Raw genomic sequence first — 19,149 nt, forward strand, 5'->3', positions numbered from 1 at the left:
AGTAATTACTAATTACACTAAATAAGTACAGATAGCACACGTACGTCTGCAAGATGTCTGTTAAAGGTCACTTCATCTGGAAAGCATCTGCTGTTTATTAACATCTGATAGACATCTTTAAGATGTCAGTTTAACATACATTCTAAATCATTACATCTTAAAGACATCTTCTAAACGTCTATTTGACATCTGACAGGAAATGTCCTATAGACGTATTGCAGATGAGCAAACACTCAAAAAAATACGTCTTCCAGATGTAAACACACACATCAAATAGACGTCTCTGTGATGTACGTGTGCTAGGGTACCTATCCCAGATAGCACAAGTCTATTTGATGTTATATTTACATCTGGAAGACGTATTTTTAAGAGTGTTTGCTCATCTGCAAGACGTCTATAGGACGTTTCCTGTCAGATGTCAAATAGACGTTTAGAAGATGTCTTTAAGATGTAATGATTTAGAATGCATGTTAAACTGACATCTTCTAAACGTATATATAGTATATATATACGTTGAGTATATATACTCAAGAAAGAGAGTGCCATTTTGGACCCAGCCATTGAAGCACTATAACAGTAAGGCTAACATATTCATACTAAAAGCCACAAAAAAAAAATCAATTTTGATTTCATGGCGACTTTAATGCTATTATTTTAACACTGTATTTCATTGAAATGAAATGAAATGAAATGAAAGTGTTAAAATCAGATCTTTTGCCAAACAAAAAGGTTTCAAGAAGTGTTTGTCACGAAGGTGGGCGGTGTTTTGTTTAATTAAACCACCGCAGGTGACAGACATTAACAACGAACTGTGGAGCAGTTGGCCAAATCTTATCTAGCGAGTTAAAATTATGAAAATCGCTGCCTAAACGCTGTTTGTAAGTCTCAACAAGCATGCGTGTTATCCAGCCCACGTGTTTTTACAAAGCAACGCAGTTTCACTTGTCAAAGGGACTGAGAGTGAAAAAACTCAAAAGCGGATGCGCTTCAGACTGTTCTGATGTGTGTCACTAGATTCAGTCAATGTGCGATACTATTAGAGGAGCGAGACAGAAGCTCGAGCTCGGAGTGTGTAAACCTCGCATCAGCGCTTTGAAATGGGGAGCCGGGGGGTGGGCAGGGGGGTTATATCGTAAACTAAAAGACATACGCGGCGGATCTAAACATCTAAAGCTTAAAATGTTCTCTAAAAGGACAAGGGAACTGATAAAGACACACTCGATGTCAAAGAAGAGCCGAACAGGAAGCAGCCAAGCGCCTCTCAACTCTCCATCAGTAAGTCGCACAGCATCTCTCGCCTTTTCCTCCTGCCAATCAACTTGATTGACATTTCACCCTCGCGCTCATGTTTTCGTGTCGATCTCTCGACGTTGTTGAAACATATGTGTTTTAGCAGTGTTTTCAAACACAAATATCTAGACTTTAAAGCGTATAATTAGACAGTTATGCTACAGAGAAAAGGACGGACTAAACTTCCTCAGTGTGATATGGCGCAGCAAGGTGTAAGAAGTTCAGGTTTTGCCTTACTTTAGACATTTTTTTGTCATTTTCATTCTGTTTGAGGATTATTTTTTTAGACTTAATTACTTTTCAAGGCATATTGCAATAAAATTATGAGATATGATGGATAACAGTGTGGAAAGCTGATTTTGTAACGGACGGTAGCTGGAAATGTTAAAGCGTGGATCGAGTAGCAAAAGCTACAGTCCTTACGCGACGAGTCAGAGAGTGAAAAAATCAAACAGCAAAACTAAATTGGACATCTTGCCAAATAGACCAAACGTCTGGCTCAAACAGGTGGGTTTTTATTGAAAACTACTGTAAATGTTTGTACGTTACTGTTAAAAATATGCATGTGTCGTGTAATAGCTAAGTTATGACAACATGTTTTTACATTGCTTTAACTCATCAAGATAAGTCAAGCAATTTTCAACTGTTTTTTTTTTACAAGTTATACAAGATTAACTGATTTTAAGTCAGTTTAATGTTATTTAAGTTGAAATGACTTAAACATCCAATTTGATTGTACTTAAAATTTTAAGGCAGCAACTTTTTTGTACAAGTCAACCAGAGCGGTGTAACCAGATATTGTAAATTATTATACTTTTTACCTTATAATAATTGGCTTAACATGTAATGTTTTATCTTTGTTCTAAACATTTTTTTATCTTGCTGTTTTTGATGGGGAAAGAATATAAGAAAGCTTCTATCTGTTTAAATGCAATGTCCTTTTTTGTTAATTGGATTTTGGGATAACACTTGTTTTTTGGTCTTTGACACATTGGTTTGTGTAGTGCATAATTTTTTAGGTGTGAGTTCATTATATATGTGGCCTTTGAGCTACAGAAATGATATTTTTGGTTACTTGTCCTTCATGTCATGTTTACTCTTTTAGAAGTGTGTGTGGGCCTCAGCTAGGCCTGTTAGTGTGGCATCAGCTCTTCGGGGTGTGACAGGAAGTAGGCCGTGGTTGCTCAAGCGCTCTTGTGAAAGAAGTTCTGTTTACTAACAGCCGTCTATTGTAGTCAGTCACAGATCTTGTTCTCCATCCGCAAACCTACTTTCTACGTTAAAGTTTGCATGCCACGTTTATCAGTTTGCTCACACCGTTTCCTTTTTTTCGTCATAATCCAGCTCTCTGCGCTTCAAGAGCAGCCTCGGAAAGATGTCGTCGATGCCGTCACCTCTTCGTCCCACACGTCCTCTAGTCTGTCTCCATCCGTCCTGGAAGTCCCGTCTTCCTGTCCCGGTACCCCTTTGACCCAGCACACGAAGCTGGTTGGCTGCCCGTCCCCAATGGGCACCCTAAAGCGGCCTACTTCTCTGAGTCGCAATCCTAGCGCAGCGGGCTTCCCTATCCAGTCTTGGGTCTTTAGTAAGGGTGCAGGAAAATCTGTCATCTCCCAGAGTCCTTCACCAGAGACGCCCGAGACCACAGTGGCCATTGAGGTGGAAGACATCCCGTCGCTGCTACGCATAGTGGAGCGGTTTGCCAAAGCAGTGGAGAAACTGAAAGATGTTGTGCTTGAAGGTAAGATGGATGATGATTTTGTTGGAGAGACAATGAGTGATGACATGGATTATTTGGGGTTTAAGGACGAAAAAGTTTTATAAACATTTCCTAAACATTTATTAAACGTTTCCCCGTATTTATTTTTTTAACTGAGATGTGCACAACATCACTCCATACTAATCTGCCACATGACGAATTGCACGTCGTACCGCAAACATCACCTTCCGCTGTGGATCATGTGATTGTGGAGGAGAGAAAGGGGCGGGGCTGAGTTTGCTCAAGAGGCCCTGTTCTTTCTGTAGCAGCAGTGAGGTTAAGTTCCTGTGGTGCGCCACATTGGCACAGGAAATGGTACTCTCAGAAAACACCCCCTTCCGCTCTCAGGACTCGTAAAGCAACGTCATTTAAGCTCCAAACCTGTAGTCGTACCCATAAATACCGAAATCAATTATTATATTTGAAGCTTTCTGACAACTCGGAGCTTATGGACCGCTTTCTGACAACTCGTTAGAGATAAATTAAAGGAACTTTTCAACAAGAGGCTCCTTATAAAAGCACTGTGTTTGTATCATGATAAAGTAATGGGTAAAGTAAAGTAAAGAGATTCTGTTGCAGGGCTTTTTTAACCCTTTTTTTGTGGCAAAGACTCCAATGAGAGTCAACCCTTTTAAATAAAACAAAGGCAGCTATAAATTACATTTTGGGACCCATTTTGCATTTTATAAATAGTTATTTATTGTTTATATGAATTGTTTGGTTTATTATACTATTATTATTAAGCTATTGAATAATAATTAAATATTGTTTGGGAAATATTAAGTGTGTATTAAACTGATATATATATATTTGTTCTATGCAGAGTAAGTTAGATGTATAAATCTGAAGATAAATATTGATAAATTCAATATAAATTCAAACTTTATTTGTATAGATCTTTTCACAAAAATGTTCCAAACCAAGAAGTAATCACCTAAAAAGAAAACTAATTCTGTTCAACAATTCTTGAAAGTTGTGTTGCAAGGAAGGAGAGAAGAAATTTGTGTGTGTGTGTCTTTTAATTTTCTGGCTAACTCCTTTACTATGCCAATAAATGATAAAAAAAAATGTACTAACAACGTTTTAGTTTAGTGTAGCTTAACTTTATTATCCATTCTGTTTGTCACAGAGTGGCAATTCATCTTTGACACTGGTATCGTACAAATATACATAAATACACCGACATAAATGTTTACACGTTGACACAGACATAAAATTACACTAACTTCATAATTCCTTGACGCATGTCAAGGATCCCATAATAATATTAAAAAGGTTAATCAGAACAGCAAGTTAAAATACAGCTATAATGCCAACCATTATCTTGGATCAGTTAGAAAAACATCCTTATTTCAACCATTTTGTCATGTTTTAGAAATATCCTGCTTATGGCATGGATGGGTTTAGTGGTTGTCCCATGGCACATTTTCCACCAAACCTTTCTGTCTTCACCAGAAGCTTTTTTTTATTATTATTCATTGCAAGTGGCCTACTTTCTTTGATTAAAAACGAAACAAAAACTGTTGTTCATGCTTCCCACTGCTGTAGAAGTCAGGTTGAAGAGAAACTGAACAATAACAGTTTTGGCCTAGGTGTTTGTACTTGGAGAGTTACGGTTGGGAGATACGACTGGAGGAAGTGGTTTGTAGACGTGCAGACGAGAAAGCAGTGCAACACTGTGCTAACAGTCCGTCTTGCATCATTTTGACTGTTTTAGGATCCGTGCAGATTTCTTATGCTTCCTGTCAGCATGACAGACATTGACGTGTCGGTTAAAGGATTTTTGGGTTCACTAAGAAATGTCCTGGTCAGATTTCTCCCTATAAAAGAAACATTTTGAGAAACGATTTAAAACGAAGTTTCATTTCTTTTAATTTATTTTATTAATTTGTTAATTTAATTTGTATTTGTTAATTGTTTGTTTCAGTTGTGTCCATTTATTTTGTTAAATAAATGAATGGACAAACAAAAATATTATTTTTAATTAAAAAATAAAACATTTTTTTTATTTGGTAATGTTTATTTATTGTTCATTTATTTAAATTGTTTTATCTTTTTGTTCAATTTGTTTTATGTATTTATTTTTTGTTTTGTTTGTTTGCATTGACATTTTGTTATCAGTGAGGAAAGCAGAGTTATTCGTCATTTTGGCACAAATTAGACGTCTTGGACTGAAATGAAGTTCCTGAGCTTGTGTGTCTGTAACCCATTTTCAGCCGATAAGAATGGATGTTGTGTAGAGCTGCACAATTAATCTTTAAAAGATCGCAATCTTGATTCAAACAGCCACGCAATCTCATTCCTAAATGAGTGATTCTCCTGTGTCTATTAAACCTTTGACAAAATCACACTGGAACGTTCAAATCTGTGTTCGCGCTGCCGCTGATCCAGAGAGAGAAATTATCATGTATAGGTATGAAACAACTTTGCAAACAGTCTTTTCAACCACACAGTTTCGTTATTTCTGTTACAAATATACCTATTATCACAGAACTGGGGAAAGTTTATAGTTTGGATATAAACACTGATGTCTACTGCAGTGATCAAAATGGAGATCACTTTTTGAAAGTAACTTGGCGGTTCAAATAACATTTGTATCGATCACATCGTTACGCCACTAGGTGACGACAGGTGACTCTGAAATGTATGGTCATTAATCATTCAAGAGACTCATTAAAAAAAAAACTCAGATTCATCCAGTAATGAAACAAGTGAACTATGGAGTAAGCGAGTCATTGAATCATTCACTTAAACCAATTATTTTATTTATTTTTTAATCTTTCATTGGATAATTAAACATTTTAAATGGACTCCAGCAATTAATATTTTTCAGAACATCTAGTAAATAACATGTTATTTTGTTTAATCTGTTCAGATTTGTGGGAGAATCATGATCAGTTTGAAACGCACAAATTGTGATTCTCAATTTTATCCAGAATCACGCAGCTCTAATGTTGTGGATGGTATTTTGCAGACAAACAGGAGAACCGGCGTCCGCTGGCCCATGAGTGTCTGGGGGAAGTTCTGCGCATCCTGCGGCAGGTCATCAGCATGTACCCCCTCCTCAACACGGTGGAGACGCTCACCGCTGCCGGAAAACTCATCTCACAGGTCAAAGGTTAGAGCAATCGCATATGCTAAAATACCAAAAAGAATGTGACATTTGATCTTAAAGGATGGATTTGGTTTTCTCTCTGTCAGTAGTGCATCCGGTTTTTAGACTGAGTTCACACGACAATGATGTACTAAAAACCAGAAATGTTTTTCCTTTGCGTACAGACGACAATGTTGTCAAAACGATCCCCATTCACTCGGATCCACGAAAACAACTAAAAACGCTGTATTCATGCCAGGCCAGTAGATGTCACTTTGTGAAAATACACTACTATATACTGAACACATAATGCGCATTTTCACAATAACAGTATCATTTTCAAAAACTTGCACTTTTAAACCCGTTTTCAAAAGTTTGCATTTTCAGGCCCCCAAAACGCCGTAGTCATGTAAATGAACGGCCAAAATACATACGTTTTTAGTTGAAAACTGTCATGTCAACAGCCCAGAATACATTTGTTGTTATTTTTGAACCATTTACCAACATATTTTGTTTTTCCTTCAGGATACCACTATGAAGTGTGCAATGAAGCGGACAAGAAAGATTTTGAGAAGGCCATTGAGACCATTGCTGTAGCTTTTAGCAGCAAGTGAGTATGGAGAGCTCAGTGTGAACTGATTACACACTATCAATGTGTTTCTCACTCTGATAAGAAGAGTTGCATAAAGTAGATGTGACTTTATATCCATCTCATCATTGCTACTTTGTTTCTTGCAATTGCAAACTTTACCTCACAATTGCCTTTATTTTTTATATACATGTTTTGTAGTATGCATACTGACCATTCATTTGCTGAATAATTAGGATACCTGGATGGCGTATTACATTACCAAAATGTGCAGTACACAACCAGAGAATTTCGTCCCCTTGGAATTATAAGGTTCTATCTGCGTTCTGAGCAGTTTTGAGATATTGAACTTTAAAGTTTTTGCATTCCATTTGACTGTAGAAAGAACCTTTTTATTTTCTAAATAAAATTTACACAACTTAAAAAACATCACATAATGTAAAGAAGTTGTCACAGAATAAGAATATGTGAATAACTAAATTTTGACAAAAATGTCAGATAGAACCTTATAATTCCAAGGGGACGATTTGTAAAAAAAAATACAAAGACATTTGTTTACAAAATACATTAAAAAAAATAGGTCATGTGATAATCTTGCATACTTTAGCTTTCAATTAATTCAGGAGGAAATTAAACATTTGTTCTTTTGCTATTTATTTAAAATTAATTTGGGTTGAAATTACATATCGTTTCATTGGTATTTATTTATTTAGCTTTTTCGATTTGTTCAGGTGAAATGGCACATTGTTCCTTTTGGATTTATTTATTTTATTCACTCAGGGGGAAATTACACTTGTTTCTTTGGTATTTTTTAAATTTATTTAATCTGATTCATTATTGGGGAAATAGCATGTAGTTCCTTTTTTAAATTGTATTTTATTTTCACAGTCGAAAGGAATAAATGTACACAGGAATGTAGTGCCATGTGGCGTTCTTTGCATGCGTTATGAAATCTCTCTCAAAATGCTCTGTTAGATCATTGACATTAATCGTAGCTCTACAGAAATAACAGGAAGTTGATTTGTGGCTTCTTCTCTCTTACACTAACAGCCTAAAACCCTCAAGGATCTGTTTTTGAGTTCAAGCTGATCATTATCAACAGCTGTAGTATTGCTGTTTTCACTTCTAGTGTTTAAAAACCGATTCCTGATGATGTTCCGCTGTCATATTCATTGTGATACACCTGAAATGACAAGGTGTTTTACATTAGGTGAAACATTAAATCATCCACCAGTGCAGCGTGATGCTGTTTTTGTGGCAAGAACAAAGTAAAGAGGAAGTTGTGAACCTAACTAACACTGGCGTCTGATTATTCTCCCTGGTTATTATAGGTATTTTTGTTTATAATTCAATTGTGGGTTGACTCGGTTTGCCCTCTAATGTTAGATTCTGACACTACATATTACGTTCAGAGAAAGCTGAGATGTTCTTTCTTTCCTCAGTGTCTCTGAACTGCTGATGGGAGAGGTGGACAGTAGCACGCTGTTGTCCGTGATGCCCACTGAGAAAAGCAGGGTAAGTGTGTGTCAGTTTCACTGCCTGTAAAGAGCGGATGTTGGCAGCAGGTTTTGACTTCCTGAAAGTGCTGTTGCTCTGTGACGCAGTTGTCCCCTGAAATAGGAATCACATGGAACACAGTACGAAGGTGTTTTACATATCTGTGTGTGTGTGTGTGTGTCTTCTCTCTTCAGTCTATGGAGAACCTCTCGGGTCACGAGCTTTTACACACACGGAGTGATTCATCTGAAATGGGTACATTTTGACAAATTCAGACATACAGAAAAATAAGTAGGAATGCACTGATGTAGAAAATTCACAGAATGTATTTGGAAAATAAATTCTAATCAAAAAGTCTCCTGCATAACTTTTAGAATAATTTATTTACTTTTTTATTATAGAAGTCATGTATAATAAATATTTATAATAAAGTCTCCTGAAGAACGTTTAAAATTAAGATTTACTTTTATTATTGTACATATATTATTATTGTACATATATTTATAATATGTATTTTATTTACTTTAGAACTCATTGTATTGTATGATGTGATTTATTTATTTGTAGATCTTTAAAAGGTCTCCTTAACTTTTAAAATTAATACTTATTTTTATTGTAATGCGAGAACTTTAAAAATTTCCTGGCTGAACATTTATAATAATTATAATATTCATTATTATTATTATCATTATATAATATTAACCAATTAAAGAATATTCTTACATTGTTAAATTGATATTTTTTTATAATACCCATTTGGTCTCCTGCAGAACTTATATTTAATAATATGCATTTTATTTATTTAAGAACTCATAATTGTATAATATTTAGTTTATTTATTTAGAGATATTTATAAAGCCTCCTGAAGAGCATTTAAAATATATATATATATTTTTTAATATTGCAATAAGAGAACTTTAAAAAGTCTCCTGCAGAACATATAATCTTATATTAGATAATATTGACTTATATATTATTATTATAAAAATCTTATTATAATAAAGACATAAAATGTATAATAATTATTTCAAATATTACATATTTACTTCCATAAATGTATGTGTGTGCTGCAGCGATGAGCGCTGAAGAGGTGGACATTATCCTGCAGCGCAGTGAAGGTGGTGTGGACTCGGCTCTGACGTACGCTAAATTCATCTCCAAGTACATGAAGGATCTGATCGGCTATGTGGAGAGGAAGCTTGCGCTGGGTAAGAGCATGCGTGCTTTCAATGATAGGACCACTGTAACGACAAATAGTGTTGTTTCTATATAAAACATGATTCTGATTGGTTGATCCACATTATGTAGTAATTAGGTTTTACTTGTTTATTTTCTGCCTTTTTACTTAATATTTTACATATTAAATTGCAATTCATATTTATCTAGAGCTGGAGTTCTCCAAGGGCTTACAAAGGATCTATCAGTCATGTAAACAGACCATCACGCAGGTGAGATTTGATCATTGTCTGCAGTTCTCAGGGTGTCGTTTGTTTGTATGTCTCCTCATGCATCTCTTTTTGTGTCCATCAGCCACACATGCCCTTCTTCTCCATCTACTCTCTGGCTCTGGAGCAGGACCTGGAGCAGAGCGCTGGGATGCATCAGGCAGCCTCCACCCTGCACAACCAGACCTTCATCATGGTAAAACAGCCATGTTATCCTTTCATCAATAATAAGTTATTGTTTTAGCTTATTATTAAGTTATTATTATGAATATATATGTATATTTTTTTATTATTATATCATATATGAACTAATTATAGAATATTATATTGCATACCTGCCAACTTTTGAGTTTTGCTCGGCGTGAGATTTTTTGACGGGGGGGGGGGACGGGGGGACGGTGGTAGAGACTAGTGAGATTTGTTGACGGGGGGGGGTGGTAGAGACGACTGAGATTTGTTGACGGGGGGGGGGGGGGGGGGGGGTGGTACTAGTGAGATTTGTTGACGGGGGGGGGTCTCGCTCGCGCAAGGTCTCTCGCTCGCTCTACGCGGTTTGGAGCACAATCTCTATCTCGCATGCACGCTCGCTCTAGATAACGGGAGATTTTTAACGAATTTGCAGTATAACTAGTCGATCACGAGTGGCTCAACAGGTAGATATATAGATAAACTCATCTTCCAGGCATTTGACCGCCCGGGTTGACACTTCAGCGTGAGAAATCGGGAGTGTGGCGTGTGAGCGTGTGAAACCAATCAAATGCGGGTGTCTCACGGCCAATGCGTGAGAGTTGGCAGCTATGTATTGTTTTACAATAAAATATATTTGTTTTGTTTAAGATAACTTGGTCTCCTGCAAATCTTATTTAGTGATACAATTAATAATGTATTATTCATGCATTTACTTTAAAACTCATAATTACATAATATTATAGTATTTATTTTCATTTATAAGAGATCTTTAAAAAGTATCCTGCAGAATATATATTTATAATAATAATAATAATAATGTGGTTATTCATACATGTATTATATGTAATTGTTGTTAAATATATGCTAATAATAAATTATTAAATAAAATATAATATTAGTAGTATAATACAATTAATTATTATTATTATTATTATTAAGAACATCTATTATCATTTATAATTGTTAAATATATTATATAATAAGCTAATAATAATAATTTGTTGTTATTATTATTATTACTATATTATTAATAATATATAACAATGTATAACTGTTAAATATTTGATATAATTGTTAAATTTATGACATAATAATAATTGGTATTAAATAGATGTTGGAAATAATAGGTGTTGTTGTTAAGTGTTAATAGTAATTTTATTATTATTATTACATTTTACTTTTTAAAGTAGTCTTGTTGTGGTGGTTGTTTTTGTCATTAAATATATAATATTGTTGTTGAATGTTCTGCATGAAGTTTATTATTACTTATTCCTCTTCCTATTTAATATATGTAATATTAGCCCTAATTTAAAGAAAAATTCTAATTGTTCACTGATGGTGTTAATAACTTGAAACCTGGAGCATGAAGTATTTCGATTTTTGAAGCATCGTGTGCTTTGTTCATCCACAGCCTCTGCTGCTCCGCAAACAAGAGCACGAGAAGAAACGCAAGGAGATCAAGGAACACTGGCTGAAGGCCAAGAGAAAACTGGTAACATTTACATTCATTCATCTTTTTAGCTATCAAAGCACATTAAAGCTTGAGCCAGGATGTGTCAGTACAAGATGTTAGCAGTACAGGTCTATGAACCTGGTCTTGGGTGTGTTTGAACACAGATGGAGTGTGAAGCGAACTTGCGCAGGGCTAAGCAGGTCTACATGGCCCGCTGTGAAGAGTACGACAAGGCCAGGACGGCCGCTAACAGGGCCGAGGAGGAGGGCGGCAGCTCTACCACCAAAGCAGTCGACAAGAAGAAACGCCTGGAGGAAGAGGCCCGCAACAAGGTCAGCACTCCCTGCCACTTAAGACACTGTAGGAAAAGGGTTTGAGCAGGTTGTGTTTTTGAAACTGTGTGTTTGTCTCAGGCTGAGGAGGCGGAGGCCACATACCGGACCTGCGTCGCAGATGTGACCACACAACACCAGGAGCTGGAGCACATGAAGGTCACGGTTCTGCGGCAGATCCAAGAGGTCATCAAGCAGACTGACCAGACCATTCGCTCGGTATGTGCCTACATACAGCTCAAAACAAGAAATCAAATGTTTACAAATGGAAAAAAGATACAAAGTCCTATAACTAAAGATCTTCCTTTTAATGAACATTTCACAAAAGAAAGTATGATAAACAAAATCACAGTAGGTCTTGGTGTCTTTATAACAAGAGGTATTTCACACAAGACTCGCTTATCCTTTTTTGCTAAATAATTCATCGGTCAAAGCAATTTTCATTATGTATATTATATATATATATATATATATATATATATATATATACAGTGGGTATAGAAAAGAATCACCCCCCTTTGAAATAATCACATTTTGTTGCTTTGCAGCCTAAAATTAAGACAGACACAGTTTTTGTTTCATTCAGCTGTATTTACTCAGTGCAACTTATAACATCCAAGTGAAAGATATAACACCAACATATCAGAAACAATTCAAAAAATCAAAAAACATAATCACTGAGTTGGAAAAAGGATCACCCCCTTGTTTCAGTATTTTGTTGAACCATCTTTTGCTTTAATTACAGCCTTTAGTCTGTTGGGATATGTCTCTACTAACTTTGCACATCTAGACGTTGCAATATTTGACCACTCTTCTTTGCAGAACTGCTCAAGTTCAGTTAAATTTGATGGTGACCGTTTGTGGACTGCTGTCTTCAAGTCATTCCACAGATTTTCAATGCGGTTTAAGTCTGGGCTCTGACTAGGCCATGCAAGGACATTCACCTTTTTCTCCTTCAACCACTGTGTGGTCAGTTTTGCTGTGTGCTTTGGGTCATTGTCATGTCGGAAGGTAAATCTTCTTCCCATTGACAACTTTCTGGCAGAGAGCAGCAGATTTTCCTCAAGAATTTGACGGTATTTTGCCCCATCCATTTTTCCTTCTATCCTAACTAGTGCTCCAGTCCCTGCTGCAGAGAAACAACCCCATAACATGATATTACCACCTCCATGCTTTACTGTAGGAATGGTGTTATTTGGATGGTGAGCTGCTGTATTGGATTTTCGCCAGACATATCGTTTGGCGTTGAGGCCAAATAATTCAATTTTAGTCTCATCTGACCATAACACCTTTTTCCACGTGGCCTTAGAATCTTCAAGGTGTGTTTTGGCAAAGCTCAGTCGTGACTGCATGTGGCCTTTCTTGAGGAGTGGCTTTTTTCTTGCAACCCTCCCATACAAGCCACATTTGTGGAGAATTTGTGATATTGTTGTCACATGCACACAATGACCACTCTTTGTCATGAAATCCTGCAACTGCTTCAGAGTTGCTGTAGGCCTCTTGGTAGCCTCTCTGACCAGTTTCCTCCTGGCTCTTTCATCCAGTTTGGAGCGACGTCCTGACCCAGGGAGGGTCTGTGTTGTACCAAATACCTTCCACTTCTTAATAATAGACTTCACTGTGCTTCTAGGCACTGATAAAGCCTTTGAAATTTTTTTGTATCCATCTCCTGACTTGTGCCTGTCCACAACTTTATCCCGGAGATCTTTTGACAATGCCTTGCCACCCATAGTTGATTGTTTTCTTCAGTTGCACTACCAAGGACTGAAATGCTTCAGGAAAAGCTTGTTTCATGCTGAGCTAATCAAAATGACCACAGCTGATCACATTTGAAAGTCAATTGGCTTTGTGTGCTATTGAGAAGGTGATTAACTACACCTGGTTGGGTTTACAAGTCATTTTTAGGAGGGGGGTGATTCTTTTTCCAACTCAGTGATTCTGTTTTTTAATTTGTAAAAAAAAAAAAATCTGACAAGTTGGTATTATATCTTTCACTTGGATGTTATAAGTTGTAAATACAGCTGAATAAAACAAAAATTATTTTTGTCCGTTTTCATTTCAGGCTGCAAAGCAACAAAATGTGATTATTTTAAAGGGGGGTGATTCTTTTCTATACCCACTGTATATATATATAGTAAAATACAGCAAATACTTTAGGATTTAAAAAGTACAGCAAATATATAGAGGTGGCATTTTAAAATGTAGTGAATATATTTGTAAAAATTGTAAAATACAGCAAACATATTATAAAACTATAGCAAATAAACAAATGTTAAAATATAGCATTTATATTAAGGAAATATTGTAAAATGCAGCAATTTTTTTTTAGTTTTTTTAAAAAGCAAATTCATTAAGGAAATATTTTAAATGCAACAAAATATATTAAGAAAATATTGTAAAATACAGCAAAAAAATATATTTTTTTAAAGCAAATTCATTAAGGAAATATTTTAAATGCAACAAAATATATTAAGGAAATATTGTAAAACATGACAACTTTATTAAGGAAATATGTTTCAAAATTTTATATAGATATATAGATATATATAGATAGCAAACATAACTATTCCTTACCAGTGATTAAACTATTTTATAATAGAATTCCTCCAGTTAAGGGATTTTTAAACTCTGATCAGGACATTTATAGGGCTTGTTTACTTGGCCAATGGCCCAGTCATGCATTACTTTCTGAAAAACAGCCAAAAAAATCTAAATCCAGCTTGAGTGGTTTTAACTGTGAAAAACTCTTTCCAGGCCACCATCTCCTACTACCAGATCATGCACATGCAGACGGTAGCGCTGCCGGTGCACTACCAGACGCTGTGTGAGAGCAGTAAACTGTACGACCCGGGACAGCAGTACGCCACACACGTCAAAGACCTTCAGATGACCGAAGAGCCTGAGACGCATTATGAGTTTGAGGCCTATTCGGCGTCCTCCAGCCAGTGAGAAACACACTTCTACAACGTATCATACATCATGGAACTGGAGGTAAATCTTACGTTAACGTCTTCTCTTGAATTCAGGCCGTCGTCCAGAGCGCGTACCGACAGCGCTAACGCTGATGCTCAGAACAGTGCTGAAGTGCAGCAGACCACAGGAGAGGCGGGAGAGACAAGCGCCTCGCAGAAAGATGACCAGAAGAGGGGTGTGTGCATATCTTTATACACCTATGTAAAACATAAATATGAGATTTATTTATAGATGTTGGGGGGGGGGGGGGGGGTGTAAGTACATAAAATAGGCATGCAAATGGTTTTGATTTGTTTTTGTTTTTTAATTGTCAGCTCGAGGTCTCTTGTCCCACAAGTCCTGGGGCTCCACAGTGAGTGACACAGACAGTGTGGGAGGAGGAAGTGGCCTGGGATCCCCGACTACCAGCACGGGTACAACTTCTTGGCATGACTTCTCTATATTAATCTCACATTTACTATATTAAGTGTATATATAATGCTTATTTTATGCTTGTTTAAAATAAACCAGGCCTATTAATTTATTATAATATCTTTCATTATTTTTAAAGTAATATTTGTTTGTTTTTAGTTGTGAACTTGGTTTTCCATGGCGTTCACTTCTTCTTTTTCGGTAGGTGACATAAGTAAAATGGCCCGGACATCATCTACAGGAACTATGTCATCAAACGAAGATGTTGATGAGAAAGACTCAAATGTTTCTTCCTTTGAAACTCCAAGTGAGAGAAAAGTGTGCACACATTTTCCTTTCTAATCTGTGCCTGTCATCTGGTTTCTCACTGTCTGCGCAACGTTTTGCAGATATAAACGGCATCGAGCCTGAGATTGTGGTGCCCACCGGGCCATTTCGGAACGTGGGGTTGTCGAAAGCCGCTCAGACGCACAAACTGCGTAAACTGCGCTCGCCGTCCAAATGCAGAGAATGCGACAGCTACGTTTATTTCCAGGGAGCGGAGTGCGAGGAGGTGAGGTCCACTACGTCTTATAAAGTTTGTCCTTTTGTTTCAAATAAACCAGGGTTATTAATGTCTGGTTTCCACTTTGCAGTGTTTCCTGGCTTGTCACAAACGCTGCTTGGAGACTTTGGCCATTCAGTGTGGCCACAAGAAACTCCAGGGTCGCCTTCAGCTGTTCGGGCTGGATTTCTCGCAGGTGTCCGGTAACAGTCCCGGCGGGATCCCCTTCATCATCAAGAAGTGCATCGCTGAGATCGAGAGAAGGGCTTTGAGAATGAAGGTACGCAAGCGACAAGTCAGATTCAGCAGGTTTCGTCCAATAGAAATACAAGATCTTAATGAGTACATCCCTTCTCTCAGGGCATTTATCGAGTGAATGGGGTGAAGACGCGGGTGGAGAAGCTGTGCCAGGCGTTTGAGAACGGCAAAGAGCTGGTGGAACTGTCACAGTCCTCACCACATGACATCAGTAATGTACTGAAGCTTTACCTGCGGCAGGTGAGACTCCATTATATGGAAACATTTCGAAAAATCCTTCAATGTAATATCGTGGAAATTGGGGTGTTTTGTATATTATATTCTATCATGTAAAAATGTAAATACGAGTTAATTCTGATTGGCTGTCAGTGTTTTATCGTTCGACAGCTGGAAAAAAATCGTTCTGAAAGTGATCCCAACGATATCGTTCTTCATATCTTTATCGTTACAGTTGTGGTGTGTGTGGACTCTGCTATTCTTTAATATGGAGAACGATTTTTAGAACTATATCTTTATCGTTATCTTTTATACCGGTAGTTATCGTTCTTGGTGGGAACGGCCAGGCCATTTATTTTTCATAAAATTCTAAATCCAACGGCTCACTTGTTTGTTGGCGTTTGTCTCTGTGAATTGGCCTTTATGGGGATGCTGGAGGCCAAATGTAACTGATTAAAGGGGCTTTCGCACCGGAGGAACCTTTTCATAGTTCCTAGAACTATTGGCGGAAGTACCCGGATTTTTGTGCGTTCGCACCGCAGGAACTAGGAACGATTTTAGTTCTAGGAACTCCTTTTGGAGGAACGAAGTCATTTTTATATATTGAATTCTATTGTTAAAATTGTATTCATTTATATATAATAAAATTGATCAATTAGCATTATTTTTGAGTTCCCCAAATGTTACTAATTTATATTTTTTTTTATATATTATACATACAATTATTTGTTATTAAAAATATAACAAAATGCATTTACACAAATTGTATTAATAAAATGTAATATTATAAAATGTATGTTGCCTACACTGTTAGCAGTGGCTTATTATAGCTGTATTATACATTCACCCACGTTACATTTTTAGATTTTATTTTCTTTTTTTTTCCTCTGTTGCTCAGCTTCCGGAGCCCATCATGCCCTTTCGCCTGTACAACAGTCTGATGGGTCTGGCAAAGGAAAGCCTGGCTGTAGTGGGTCCAGAGGGAGCTGAGACCGGTAAAGGGCCCGACCTGGTGGACCTCGGCTCTGAAACGGACCCTGAACTCTTGGCTCTCGTCGAAAGACTTAAAAATCTCCTTAAAGAGCTGCCCAAACCAAACACCAGCACTCTCCGCTACATAGCACGGCATCTGAGAAGGTAAAAGACAAAGAAACGACTCCCTCTTACATTTAAGGGCTTATAAACATACCTTGGCAGACTCCATTAGCAGCCATTTATTAACCTTTTAAATGTGAAATGTCGCTCTGTTTTCAGGATTGCAGAACTGGAAGATGACAATAAGATGAGCCCGAGTAATCTTGGCATCGTGTTTGGGCCCTCGCTGATGCGGCCCCGGCCCTCAGGAGCCACAGTGTCACTGTCCTCTCTGGTGGATTACCCATACCAGGCCCGCATAGTGGAAACCCTCATTGTGTTTTATCCCTCCATTTTCCACTCTGAATCCAGTCGGCCTACATGCAGCAGCACCACATGCGCTCAATCCCTACAGCAGGTTTGCAGTGTTGGTTTTTAACAAGTCATCTATTTTAATAGATTTTTCAAATGTTTTTTTTTTTTTTAGAAAGTATTAATGTAGAACAAATGTAATGTTTTGGTCTGTGCAGCAATGCAGCATTGAAGAAGAACACTGTTTGAATGATGAACAAAGGATCACAGATGAAGCTGGTGCTGAAGAATCAGACAAGTTAGAGGGCCACGGTATTACATTTCATTTCAGTATTTTATACTAATTTATTATTAAAAATAAATGATATAATAAATAAATAAATATATACAGTATACATATAGGTTTAATTGTATTTGATTTAACTAGTATAGTTAAAGATTAGTTATATAATTAATTTATATAATTAATTTTATATCTTATTCATCTATCTTAAATATTGTCATTTCAAATGGTACTCTTTTAAATTGCTTATACTAATTTAAGTTGGTTTTTAATTGTATTTATTTGACTTTAAAAATACATAATATGAATAAAAGTTTAAATGTCACAAACTAAAACAAATAAAATGTAAAACACTAATTTTATTTACTCATTTAAGTTGTTTTTTTAATTGTACTTATTTGACTGCTTTATCATCAATTTATTCATATTTCATTTTGCCTATCCATCTATAAACCATTATTTTTCTACTCAAGTTGGTGTGTGTGTATATGTACAAGTATATACGTGTTTTTAATGCTTTTTGTTTTATTTTGCCATTACTGAGGTGCTTTGTGTGTATTTATTATGTGTTTATTAAAAATGTGTAATATTGTATCCTGTCTCGGCAGAGAGTTCTACAGGAACCCCTGGTTCTCTGGAACAAAGTCTGGACTCTGATTCAGATCCAGACGAGGAACAGGGCAGAAGTGAACTACAGCCCCCCAGCCCTACAGATCAGGCACTCGACGGGACCACCGAAGACCAAATGAGGCCACCTGTCCTTCTGGTGAAACTGCAGTGCCCGTCCAGCTCAAACAACGAGCCCCCTGCCCTCCCTGAGAGCGAGCCACCAGAGTTAGACGAAACAGAGGAAGTACCAACAAGCCCGCTTGCAGCGTTAAATATCAATCAGAGTAACAATAGCGGCAAAACACTCGATCTCTGAGTTTCTCCCACACACAAGATTGCTGGGGTTTGTTTGTGACGTTCCTATGTATTTTTAACGATGCGTTTTAATATTTAAAATACTTCAACTTCACCTTAAAATCCTGTTAAATTTCCAGGTTTTTTAATTGGTTTTCAGCTTTATTTTACAAACAGCGGTACGCTTCCGGTGTCATCAGGCAACAATCTATCATGCATTGTATCCTATGAGATCACCTTATACTCATTGTTGAATATCTGTTAAATTTTATGTTTGTGCTCATCTTTTAATAAATAAAAAAAATCAGTTTCTGTTCATAACCAATTCCAACTAACTTGACATCATGGTTATATGCAAATTATAAAACCCAATGAGGAAGAGGTGTTACTGTGTTGCAGTAAGCAATGCTTGGTTGGTTAGTGAACAATGTGCACAGCATCCTTTTTTTTTTCATTAAACTTGTGGATTTTTGCTTTGATATTTGACGATGGCTTTCAGAAAGAAGGTGGTGAGTACTTTCTTTTCT

The 19,149-nt window shown here is 36.7% G+C and overlaps 1 protein-coding gene across 2 annotated transcripts; it reads left to right on the plus strand.

Annotated features, from left to right (window-relative positions):
* Positions 1-1,014: 1,014 nt before the first annotated feature.
* arhgap45b (Rho GTPase activating protein 45b) lies at positions 1,015-18,648 on the plus strand. 2 transcript variants are annotated; one of them, XM_056256481.1, is made up of 23 exons: positions 1,015-1,275; positions 2,635-3,031; positions 6,024-6,167; positions 6,669-6,753; positions 8,175-8,247; positions 8,424-8,484; positions 9,303-9,437; positions 9,616-9,677; positions 9,760-9,870; positions 11,275-11,355; positions 11,481-11,648; positions 11,730-11,867; positions 14,403-14,593; positions 14,675-14,796; positions 14,936-15,034; positions 15,238-15,339; positions 15,422-15,585; positions 15,668-15,856; positions 15,937-16,074; positions 16,949-17,187; positions 17,305-17,542; positions 17,655-17,748; positions 18,328-18,648. In XM_056256481.1, exons 1-23 carry the CDS (start codon positions 1,024-1,026, stop codon positions 18,642-18,644), a joined length of 3,600 nt encoding a protein of 1,199 aa, XP_056112456.1. In that variant the 5' UTR covers positions 1,015-1,023; the 3' UTR covers positions 18,645-18,648. The 2 variants fall into 2 exon arrangements, with proteins under 2 accessions (XP_056112456.1, XP_056112457.1); XM_056256482.1 differs by lacking the exon at positions 1,015-1,275 and adding an exon at positions 1,365-1,797.
* The last annotated feature ends 501 nt before the right edge of the window (positions 18,649-19,149 follow it).

This window comes from Rhinichthys klamathensis, unplaced genomic scaffold (assembly GCF_029890125.1).
Source record: "Rhinichthys klamathensis goyatoka isolate OS25496 unplaced genomic scaffold, OSU_Roscu_1.1 h1tg000127l_1, whole genome shotgun sequence".
Classification (NCBI taxonomy): Eukaryota; Metazoa; Chordata; class Actinopteri; order Cypriniformes; family Leuciscidae; genus Rhinichthys; species Rhinichthys klamathensis.

Excerpts from the sequence above, each read along its gene's own strand:
- arhgap45b (XM_056256481.1), top strand. The coding sequence starts at position 1,024 with ATGTGCGATACTATTAGAGGAGCGAGACAGAAGCTCGAGCTCGGAGTG. Across the intron at positions 9,438-9,615 it reads GGAGAGGAAGCTTGCGCTGG|AGCTGGAGTTCTCCAAGGGC; the intron begins GTAAGAGCATGC and ends ATATTTATCTAG. Across the intron at positions 9,871-11,274 it reads ACAACCAGACCTTCATCATG|CCTCTGCTGCTCCGCAAACA; the intron begins GTAAAACAGCCA and ends GTTCATCCACAG.